The sequence below is a fragment of the Tribolium castaneum genome, chromosome 7 (assembly GCF_031307605.1).
Source record: "Tribolium castaneum strain GA2 chromosome 7, icTriCast1.1, whole genome shotgun sequence".
Taxonomy (NCBI): Eukaryota; Metazoa; Arthropoda; class Insecta; order Coleoptera; family Tenebrionidae; genus Tribolium; species Tribolium castaneum.
Genome location: NC_087400.1, coordinates 17,072,916 through 17,084,986, shown reverse-complemented (window position 1 = coordinate 17,084,986; position 12,071 = coordinate 17,072,916). Strand labels below are relative to the sequence as shown.

Here is a 12,071-nt window from a genome sequence, read left to right as displayed (position 1 = left end):
TTATTTTTATTTACATTATGTAGAACAAGATTTAGCAGAATAGCAGAACAAATTAATGTAAAAAGCACGTACAAATTTTAAACGTGATGTGCCGCTAAATCAAAATTGTGAACTCTGTCAGAAGTGATGGATACGTCATAAAAGCAAAAACGCTCAAACAGAAAAACGACAGCTCACACTACTCAAGTAACCACGAAAATGTAAAAGACAGATCAAAAAAAATCTACTATTGAAACAACATTGACAAAAAATGCATAAAAATGAGAAAACAACTAATCAAAAATTTGACAGATAACATTTCTTAGAAACTACGGTAGTCATTTGAATAAAGCGGCACATTAAATTAAATTTCATAGTCGATTTTTTGATAAACAACCATTTTGGTTTATTAAGTAATTGAGCACTTATATTTTTTTTAATTGGAACCTTTTATATATTTTTGCATAATTGGAATCTACGCATTCGTTCGTTATAAATAGACCAATATTTGAAAAATCAATGCAAATTTGCAACAGAAAAATTTAGAATACCTTGTAATTTTAGCAAACAGAGGACTTTTAATTAAAGCACGCAAATAATATACAAAACGCACAAAATTGAATAACTCATTTTTTTTTCAAATGAAACACCCTACTTTTTTTCATGTGTAGATAACATTTTTGATAAGCCTTCTAACGGTATAGGATTTGCATAGCAAATTTAAAATATTTTTCGAGAATTTTCAAAGTTGATACATAAATGAATTTTGTTCATCAAGAATTAATAATACAATAAATAAAAAAAGAAAAAAAATTTCAACACTTTTAGAAATATTTCAAATTTGCTATACAAACCCCACATCATTAGAAAGCTTATAAAAAATGTTATCGATACGTGTAAAGAAATACAAGGTGTTCCATTTGAAAAAATGAGTTATTAAACTTTTTGCGTTTTAGCACACCTGTACATTATTTGATTGTTTCAAGTAAAAGTCAACAATTGCTAAAACTACAAGGTATTCTAAGTGTTCTGAGGTAGACCTATAACAATTTATATAAAGTTACATTATTATTTGCGTAGAATCCAATTATGCAAAAATATATAAAGTGTTCCATTAAAAAAATGTAACTTTAGTTCACCACCCTGTGCATAATAAGAATATTTTTAAGTCGATCTATCGGATTGTGAAAACGGCGTAGCAATATTTAAATTATTGAAAAAGTTATAGACCGATTCACACCCCAGGGTGTGACTTTTTTTGCAATTTAAAGGCTTATTACACTCCATACAATGGACCTTCAGAATAAATTACTTAATTTTTTCAAAAATAGTTCTGTTGCTTTAAAAGTGTAAAGTAACATAAATATTTATATTAGTTAGAAAACTGCAGACTAAATGTTATTTTAAGTAATTTTTGAATTTTATATTTCAATATAAAATAAAAAATATAAATAATCATAATAGAAAAAATTGATAAAAAAATCCCTTTTTTATTAAAACTCATTCGACATTATGTTGATTATAAAAGTGAGCATGTGGACCATTTTACTGATAAGTGCACACATGTTCAACAAGTGATTTGAACGTGTTAACAAAAAAAAAACATAAATAAAAAACAAACATTTATTTTTGTAAAATTACACGATTAAGAAAATGATGATAATACAAAAATAATAAAGTCTAACAAAACATTTACTTTGTTTCAATACTGTTAATTGTTTTAACAATAATTTCAATTGATTCTTGCAGTTGATCTTTAGTCATTATAAGCGGAGGCGCAAATCTGATGATGTTGTCATGAGTATGCTTCGCTATCAGACCGTTTTCTTTCATTTTCAGACAGACATCCCAAGCTTCGATATAATCTGAAAAAAAAGAAAAATCAATTCATTTTTATTTTGAAATAATCAATGTTACGTTTTTAAGTAAAAAAAAAACAGAATGGAAGGTGGTATAATTTAATACAGGTTTTGTTACATTCCTACAAAAATGTTCGTTGTGAAGAGGTGTCCTTTATTATGAGGAGCCCATTAAGGGAAATTTCATTGTAACAGGATTTTTTGTTTCCAAAACAATTTATAACAAATGGTATTTTTTGCTTAAAGTAAGATATAATAAAAAACTTTCCGATTACTTCAAAGTTTTGACCAACAATTGATACACTATCTCTCAGTTTCCACTTAGAACCAGATTTGTAAAAAGCAGTGATAACCTTTCGTTTTTTGTTCACTTACTTTTATTTATGACTATCGCATTGAGTAATCCTCTTCCTCTCACTTCAATTACAACATCCTTGCTTAACCGTTTTCGCAACTGAACTCGGAAAATTTCCCCAAGTTCAAATGCATTCTGAGCTAAATTCTCTTCTTCTAATACTTCTAAGGCTGCTATCGCTACTTTGGAACCTAGGGGATTCCCACCAAAAGTGGAGCCATGGGTGCCGGGTTCAATGACTAGCATTATGGGATCATTTGCCAAACACGCAGATACTGGATAGACACCACCTCCTAAAGCCTTGCCCAAGACTAAAATATCCGGTTTGACATCCTCGTAGTCAACAGCTAGTCTTTTTCCTGTTCTTCCTAATCCAGTTTGGATTTCATCGGCCGTCCATAGGACGTTATATTTTGTACACAAATTTCGAACGCCTTTTAGGTAACCTTCGCTTGGGACAACTACTCCGGCCTCCCCTTGAATGGGTTCGACCATAAATCCGCAGACTAGAGGGTCTTGAAGGGCTTTCTGGAATAAAGCAATAAAGGATGATTTTTACCCTTCGTTTAGCAACTATTTATTTAAGACTCCAAATGCCCCACTGAAACATTTTATGAAGCCAGTCAAAAACCGTTTAATTATTAGAATCACAATTTAAAAAAAAATTGGAACATTCCCATTTAATCTAGATCTAGATCTGGTGTTATGATTATATGTATACTCTTTACTAGCATATACCGGGTGCTCGAAAACCGGCGCACCAACTCAATGGTGTGTAGTAAAGTATTGCTTACATACAGGATGGCCCAGGGGTGCGTAATCGGTCTATAACTTTTTTATTATTTGAAATATTGCCATGCCGTTTTTACTTTCCGATAGATCGAAAGTCCACAAACTAAAAACAAGGTGTTGTATACAGGGTATTATAAATCTATCTTTTTTCGTTTCGGAATTATTCAACTTTTAGTTATAAAAAAGACTCGTAAAGAAAACAAACCTACAGTTTGTAGATGTGCCAACGCTGGGAACTATTTCCTAGGGAACCGTTTCAAAAACAATTTATTTTTATTGTTGATCAAATTCTATTGCGATCACGACTATTAGGCAACGTTGCCACATATCATTTATTTAAAATTCGTTATTTGTTAATAACTTTAATACAAAGAATTTTTTTACTATTTTTAAAAATTTCCTACAGAAAAACTTAGAATACTCTGTAGTTTTAGCAATAGTGGACTTTTACTTGAAACATGCTGATAATGTACAAGATGTGGCAAACCGCAAAAAGTTAAATAACTTACTTTTTTCAAATGGAACACCATGAATTTCTTTACACGTATCAATAAAATTTTTCAAAAACTTTCTAATGATGTGCAAATGTATGGCAATTTTTAAATATTTCTTAAAGTGTTCAAAGAAAATTGTTCATTTTTATTTATTTTATTATTAATTCTTGATGGGAAAAATTTATTTATGTATCAAATAATAATTAGATTTCTAATGTTATTAGTCACATAAGTACATAACAAAAAATAAATTATCATGTGACATCAGATTCTAAGATAACAAATTTTCCTGTAATAGAATTATTTTTTTGAAAAATCTCAAAAAATATTTTAAACTTACTATGGAAATCCCATACATCCCATACCGTTAGAAAACTTATCAAAAATTATATCGATACAAAACAATAAAGGTTGTTCCATTTGAAAAAAATAAAGTTGTTTTACTTTTTGTGTTTTGGCACTCTCTGTACATTATCTACGTACTTTAACTAAAAGTCGTCTATTTGCTCAGACTACAAGGTATTCTGAATTTTTCTGTTGCAAATTTGCCAGAAAATATTTATAGGCGACTTTGCAGTGATTTTTCAAAAATTGGTCTTTTTTATAACGAAAAGTTGAATAATTCCAAAACGAAAAAAATAGACCCATAATAGTTTATATCAAGTTATTTTTTTTTTTTTTTCGTAAATTTCAACTATGCAAAAACATATTATAGAGTGCTCCATTAAAAAGAATAAATTTGGTTCACCACCCTGTGCATAATACAAATATTTTTAGTTCGTAGATTTTAAGTCGATCTATCGGATAATAAAAACAGCATAGCAATATTTCAATTACCAAAAAAGTTGTAGACCGATTACACATCTCTGGGTCAGCCTGTATAAAGATTAAAATAATAAAAAAAATTGTATTAAAATTATTGAAAAATAACAAATTTTAAATAAATATGTGGCGGCAACGTTGTCTTACAGTCATGATCGTAATAGAATTTGATCAACAATTCGGAAATAAAATTAACTAGACGCCCTCTGGTGACGACTTTTGAACTATGTCGAAAACAGTAACGAAATTTTTGTAATTCCACATTTAATTGACATCTAATAAATTGTTTAACAATTTTGCGTGTATTGTGTTAATTGCTTACATTAGAGAGAATCACTTTAAAAGTACGTGGTGGTAAATACTAGCTTTGACTTTGGTTCTGCTGTTTTTCGTGGTATAGTGTTTACTGTTGGAATTTGAAAGTTGATAAAAAGTGAAAAAAATTTAAATTTTCATTACAAAGTGTTTTCAAACAGTTATCTAATTAAAGACTTTAGTAATGGATCACAGCGAACACAAAGTTGGGCTCAAGAAACCAATAAATTAGTGAAGTTTGTGAATTTTAGGTTAGAATTTTTCCACTGATAAAATCATGAAATACTTCGATAAATCAACAAAACTACAATTAAAATTAACAACTGCTAATTCACTTAAACGTAAATTATGCCAAAAGGTATGCTTTTCAATGTCTTTGTAATAATTTTCCAATAAAGAAAGTGAACCAAAAAGTTATTCATTATTCGTGTTTTCCTCGTCATCTCCAATTTGTCAACATTCGTTTCTTCCACCAAAGATACAATAGTCATTCCGCATTGGCAATGTAATAATTGTGAAACCTCAAAATTCGTACAACACTCAAAGTATCCGAATAAACATTTTCCCGCCAGTTATAGTTACTGTTTGCGACCTAGCTCAGTGACGCCCCCAACGGTAACTTTACTTCCGAATGGAAATAAATTATTTTGAAACGGTTTCCTAGGAAATAATTCCCAGTGCTGGCACATCTACTCACTGTGATTTTTTGATAAATTTTTAGTTTTTTCCATTCAAAAACTACTAAAGTCTAACAGTAAATTTAAAAATAATTATTCATCGTGGTGTAAAACTTGGTGTGAAACATAGAAACATTAAAAAATAATTAAAATTGAAGAAGTTTAAAAAAAGTTTGTAGCTGCAAATTTTTTAAAATATGACTTTAAAATTTTTTTTTTAAAAAGTCATAGATACAGATTGTTTCGGAAATGAGCTAAAATACAAACTTACGTTTTTTAAATGGAACACCCTACATTTTTTGCACTTTTAGAAATTAAAATACTTCAAAAACCAAGCAAAACCGACTAATAAAAGTTTAAGTCAAAATCATTACTTTTAAAAACAACGTCCAAAAATGCAAAAAATATAGGCTGTTCCATTTAAAAAAACATAAGTTTGTATTGTAACCCATCTCAGAAACACCCTGTATATTTGAAAACAATTTTAGGTGAGGCAGGAGGTTAGTATCTACGGTTGAAAAAAGAAAATAATTTTTTAACAACGAAAAGTGAATAATGGACTTTACCAACTCGCTGGGACAGCCTGTATCTCCTGAAAAAACTCTCAAACAATTTTTTTGTCATAGAATTCAATTTTATATCCTTTATCAGCACCCGAGAGATTGTCAGATACTTTTGAATCACTCTGTATTTTAGTTTTAGGGCTGATTTGTACCGGTCTGTTTTGTCGATGCATCGGTTATTTTATATCAGAATAAGACTTTTTCAAAATAAGTACAACATTCGTCCTTTTGGATCATAACAGGTAATGCCAATTAGAGAAAGTCGAGTCAAGTCCAGGTCTATCATACTTACATTGAAAAAGCTTGTTAGCAATATATGTACAGTTACGGCCGTTGAAAACTAAGACACTTTAACAGGGACACAGTTTTATTTTTATTTTTCGCTGATCTTGATAAACCCATGCAATAGCAAAACATTTTCTCTAAGAAGACTTACCAACTGCACATTTTTACGAATTTTTAAAATACCTAATCAAATAACATAACAGATGTCATTAGCACTTTTCAAAGACCGTAATTGAACATGATAATATAATATTGAAATATTAAAAAAAACGTCATTAAAAATGAGTAACTTTAAACTATCTTGGTATTTAATAAAAAAGTTAGTGTGCTTTGAAATACAGGCTTATTCTTTAGGGTCTACATTACAAACTTTTTAACTTCAACTACAGGTAGAGCTTTTAAATTTTGTATACAAATCAATCATTCAAAGTTCAAATACATTATTTTTAAAATAGCTGAATTTCCGGAACTACGAGAAATCTTAAATGGTAACCACCTATTTTTATTGCATTATTGAATTTGCCTTTTGGAACTGAGTAAAATGTAGCCTGATTGTTAGTATTATTTGCCATAGTGTTTGAAGTATTTTGCTAAAATTTTCATTTGCAGGGGTTCATTTAAGATATCACAACCCTTGAACTTTTTAAAATAAGTGAATAGTTCTTTTTGCATTTGATAACCAAAGGGTCGAAGGGTCTTCTGAAATCTTTAAGATTAAACTGTTAAATTCCAAGGCTACTTGGAGCTACTATTATGTTGAAAATGATAATGAAAAAATAATTATAACTCAGTTTTTTCAAATAGAATGATCCTGTTTTTTCAATGGCAATCAAAAGAACATCAATTTTTATGCAGACTTTTATTAACATCTTCCATATAGATCTCTCAAGTTTTTAAAATAATCGCAAAAAACAGAATTCTAGCTTATTATTTTCATTTTTTATTGAGTAAACTTTTAAAAATACGATAAAATTGCGACAGTGATTAAAAGAAGTGTTAGATTTGTCCACCATTTTCACTCAAGAAGTTTAAAATTCAATGGCATAATTTATTAAGTTAGCATAAACCAATTAAATATCATTGTTTTGCTGCTTATCCGATTATTCGATAATGAATCAACTAAAAACTAAATAAAATGTTGAAGTTTGACAATTGTTGATCATTTTGCAAGATCTACTTCATCAACTATAAAAATTACGAAGTAAAATCTGTTCCTTTTGTGATTAAAAAAAAAATTGTAAGAGGTAGGTATAAGACGTGTTGATAAAAATTACCATAAATATTATTGTTCTTTCGACTGCTGGTAAGAAAATAGGGTCGATTCATTTGAAAAACTAAGTTATGGCCGATTTTTGAAAGCCATTTTGAAAAAATCAAACTGGCCTTGAATTTTGACAGTTGGCAATTTTAAAAATTTTAGAAGGCACTTCAAAATTTTGGTTATCAAATGCAAAAAAAATATTTACATATCGCAAACAGTTCAACGGCTGTGATATTTTAACTAAAATCTTACAAATGAAAATTTTAACAAAAAAATTGATTTTAAAGTTCTAGTTTTATTAGAAGTTAAAAAGTTTCTAATGTAGGCGCTAGAAGAATCACTCGGTATATTAAAGGTTAAATGAGTCTTTTTACCTCTAACGCAATGAGATCGTTATAAGGAACGCAGCTGAAGCCTGGCATAAAAGGACCATAACCTTCGAAAGACGATGGATCGGTAGAAGCGGAAACCGCAGCCAAAGAACGCCCCCAGAAATTATCAACAGCGAAAATCATCTTTGCTTCATTTTTGGGGATTTTTTTCACTTTGTAACCCCATTTACGAGAGATTTTGCAAGCGGTATCGTCGGCCTCCACACCTTTTTTGAAAATAAGTCATAAAGAATTAAAATTGCACTATTCAGTATTTAAACAAAGTAATTAATTTGTACTTGCTTTTTTGATAAACATCGTGTTAGGGAATAGTTTAGCAACAATTTAAAAGTAGATTGAGAATGGCAAGACAAATTGATTAGGCAAAATTTATGTGAATCAAAAATGCGTAGTTTTCCTAAAAAATCATTCTGAAATTAAAGTCCCAAATTTTGAGAACTGCTGAACTAGAATTATAAAAATTAGCGTAAATTTTAATATAATTGACAAAACAGCAGAGGTAAATTAACTTCTTGGTCCACTACGTTATTCTTCTATTTCAATTCTGTTATTAAATTTTACAAAAAAAAACATTTTTTTTGACAAGATCAGGATTCAAACCTCTCACACAAATAATTATGTTAGCCACAATTTTGAAAAATTCTCAAAACGCCCATGCGCCACCATCTCCATTTTGTTTAATGAAATAAAATAACTCCTAATAAACCACCATAAGCCACACAGTGGCTCTCAACAAGTGGGTTAATAATTTTGATAAAAGTACGTACTTTTTGGAAAAATGGGTTTTCAACACCTTTGATCATGACAAATTCATATACGAAATATTGCTAAGCCATTCCCTGTATTTTACCTGTGTTCATTGGCATAACTTTGTCATATCCAAATAGTTTAGTCACAAACTGTGCATATTCCCCAAAAACATCCGAGTAAAACGCCCTGGAAGTATGATGCAAAATTTGTGCTTGCTTTTGTATAGTTTGAACAATTTTTGGATGACAATGTCCGAAATTATTCGCTGAGTAACCACTCAAATAATCAAAATATCGTTTTCCCTTGACGTCCCATACAAAAACACCTTCAAAAAAACATTCCGATCAAAGATTATATTTACGATGCAAATATTATTTCAGATAAGGTAGAAAAAAAGAGACTGAACAAATATCACTAACCGATTAGTTGATTTGATTAGATTTATTTACCTTCTCCTCTAGATAAAGCCACAGGTAAAGGATGATAATTGTGAGCAGCGTATTTCTTTTCCCTGTCGATGATCTCTTTAGTACTCAGAAATTTGATTCCTAAATCTTTATTAAACAACGAGGTTTCTAGCCGATTTATGATTTGAGAGGTGGAACACAGTTTCGGTAGCATTTTTGTCAAAATCATCTAAAAAAACAATAAAAAATAGAACGTGTCAATCATAAATTTGTAACAATTAGTGTTTAAAAGCAACATTTAAAGTTAATATGAGAAGCGATAAATTAAAAAACCGACCTGATAAAACAAAGACAAATTAATAACAAAAATTTTACTAACAAAAATTATTCAAATCGTGTTACCAATGTCACAAATACTTAAATAATTAAAAACGAAAATATGTAAAAAAGAGTACCTTTATTTACTAACCCACCAAACGACTCACAACACAACTGTAAACAAACTCAATGTTTTTCATGAATGCATTGTTAAGGAAGAAATTTCAATACGACCTTCGGAGCAGTCGACTAACAACATTTTGTTGAATGCAAACTTGTCTGCTTCTGACTTCTAAATAAGCAGTGTGACGTTAATCGATTTTTATTTTATTTCCTTTTCACGAAATCGTAGAAAATTTCTAATAAAACAAGTGATAAGTTTTCTCTCTCAAAACATGACCATCTAATGTTGAAACAACGTTGACCTTGTTTTGAAAGGTGTGTTACTGACTTAATGATTTAAATGCATTAGAAATTATTTTAAAAATAGAAATGCATATAGTGGGTTTCATTGTTATAAAAATTTAATTGTGGTAAAAGTCTTGTAACCTCGAATAAAAAATGTAAACAAAGTTTTAAAAATAAAAATTCATGACCAGTTCAGATGAAGGTTAAAATAAAATTATCAGTCGTGGAGTGGTCAGGGATGGAAATGTTGAATTAGACGTGATTACGTTTCATTCTTTTAATATTTTCTAACTCATGCATAACATTTTTGGCATTATACCTCAGGGTGTCTCACTTAAGACACTTTGCCTGCTATCTTAGATATTTATCACCGCATTTTTATAAAATTTAAAATGCAGATATTTTAGAAGGTAAAGCTTAAAATCCATTTAAGGCAACAACTTAAGTTGTAAAAACGTAAGTTTTACATGCCTTTTTAAAATGTTAAATCATTTAAGACGTATATTAAAAAATTCATCGTCGATAAAAAATGCTGTAAGAAAAGACTCCTTCGTATTTTGCAAGAAAAATGAGAAACAAACTGTTAAACGTGGGTACTGAATTTTGGTTGCTCCTACTCGCACAAACAAAAGTGTCACACAAGTAACATTTCACAATTATCTCTCACCCATACAAAGTCAAAAAACAATATTTTGACTTACTTTTGGTACTGGATGCTTTAATTCTTTCAAAAAGGACTAAAAGACTGAACAAACAACAACATGACACTTGAACGTTCAGGAGTTTAGAAATGTCTCGTACGCTGCTGATTGGATTCTCTTCAAAAGCTTGAATTACAGCCCTAACTATTGCTTCGTTTCTTGTGACGTGTTTTGTCCTCACTCTTTTAGTTCACATACGCTTCCCGCGTCTTCAAATTATTGGCGATTCTTTGAACTTTAAATTTTATGAAGACTTAATTTGAATAATATTTCACAAGAAGTCAAACGACATTTTCCATAGACGAATATTATTTCCTTTTTTAATATCACAGAAATTTCTGCCACTGTTGTTCGTTTTTAAAGTAATTTCACCAAATTAAAACAATTTTACTTTTCTAACAGCGCGCACACTTTTGACAGTTTTTTTTTCAGTGGTAGGTATACAAAATGCTGCTTAGCAATGCTTCATCAATTGTTTCAAAAGGTGAGTGCTCAAATACTTTCAAAATTGGGATCCAGTTTTTAACAACAAAATCTATTTTTTTCCTTGGATCAGCCGAGGGATTTGGTTAATTTTTGTGTGGTCATCCATTTTTCGGCGTTTAATGATCCATTGGTAATTTGGCTACATTTTAAATAAAAGAAATGTGTTTTAAAATTACATTTTTAAACTTGAGGTAATTTTTTTGCTTCTAGTTAAAAAACCATCTCCTAAAATATGTGCATTGTAAATTTCATAACAATCCGTTGACAAATAACAGAGTTATTAAGCTCGAAAATCATAGGTGAGACACTCTGTGTAATGTTATGTCACTGACCTTCATATACATGCACTTGAATTTACATTGTAAAGGTCATTAAAGTTTAATTAACAAACTGTTAAAAATGTGTTTTTTGTGGGTACACTATTGAAATACAAGACGAAACAAATAAGAGAACTAAAAAATGTAATTTCTTAAATTATGCAATTAGTGACGAATACGTATAATATGACTTACTTGTTGCAAATTCTATGTAAACATGAACTGGACACGAAAATGATTATGGAATATTTGTGTATGTTGTTTTGTTGATCACTCCACTACCACTGTTTAATTTCATCAGATAGGTAGCGATTGATATATCCACATGTACTGAGTGTCTTATCAAGTTTTATCAGTGAACTGCTAAAAAAATCTAAATGTTTTGTTGTCGTCTTCTAAAAATATATGTTTGTTGATTATTTTAAAAAATGCTGTTTCACTGTGGTATTTTTTAAAGTTAATCTTGAGAAATTATAGTTTTGAAAATTAGATTTATTGAATTTCCGCAAGTTGGATGTGTAATCGGTCTATAACGTTTTTATTATTTGAAATATTGCCATGCTGCTTTTATTATCCGATAGATCGACTTAAACCAAGAAATTTGTAACAGGAAACCTCAGAATATCTTGTAGTTTTAGCAAATAGTCGACTTTTACTTGAAACATACAGATACTGTATGCTGTATGTGTATGGTACACAAAAAGTTGAATAACTCGTATACGCGTGTTGATAACATTTTTCATAAGCTTTCTAATAATGATAGAAGGTTTGTATAGCAAATTTGAAATACTTCTTAAGGTGTTCAAATATTTTGTTCTTTTTTTATATATTTTATTATTAATTCTTGATGAGTAAAATTCATTTATGTATCAAGTAATAATTAGATTATT

At 29.5% G+C, this 12,071-nt stretch overlaps 1 protein-coding gene across 3 annotated transcripts; it reads right to left on the bottom strand.

The window, feature by feature from the left end:
• Nucleotides 1–1,588: 1,588 nt before the first annotated feature.
• Oat (Ornithine aminotransferase precursor) lies at nucleotides 1,589–11,527 on the bottom strand. 3 transcript variants are annotated; one of them, XM_967208.4, is made up of 6 exons: nucleotides 11,377–11,527; nucleotides 8,994–9,180; nucleotides 8,645–8,869; nucleotides 7,777–8,000; nucleotides 2,214–2,721; nucleotides 1,589–1,844 (listed from the first exon to the last, which is right to left on the bottom strand). In XM_967208.4, exons 2-6 carry the CDS (start codon nucleotides 9,178–9,180, stop codon nucleotides 1,672–1,674), a joined length of 1,317 nt encoding a protein of 438 aa, XP_972301.2. In that variant the 5' UTR covers nucleotides 11,377–11,527; the 3' UTR covers nucleotides 1,589–1,671. The 3 variants fall into 3 exon arrangements, with proteins under 3 accessions (XP_972301.2, XP_015839776.1, XP_008197697.1); XM_015984290.2 differs by lacking the exon at nucleotides 11,377–11,527 and adding an exon at nucleotides 10,379–10,522; XM_008199475.3 differs by lacking the exon at nucleotides 11,377–11,527 and adding an exon at nucleotides 9,407–9,564.
• Nucleotides 11,528–12,071: the final 544 nt, after the last annotated feature.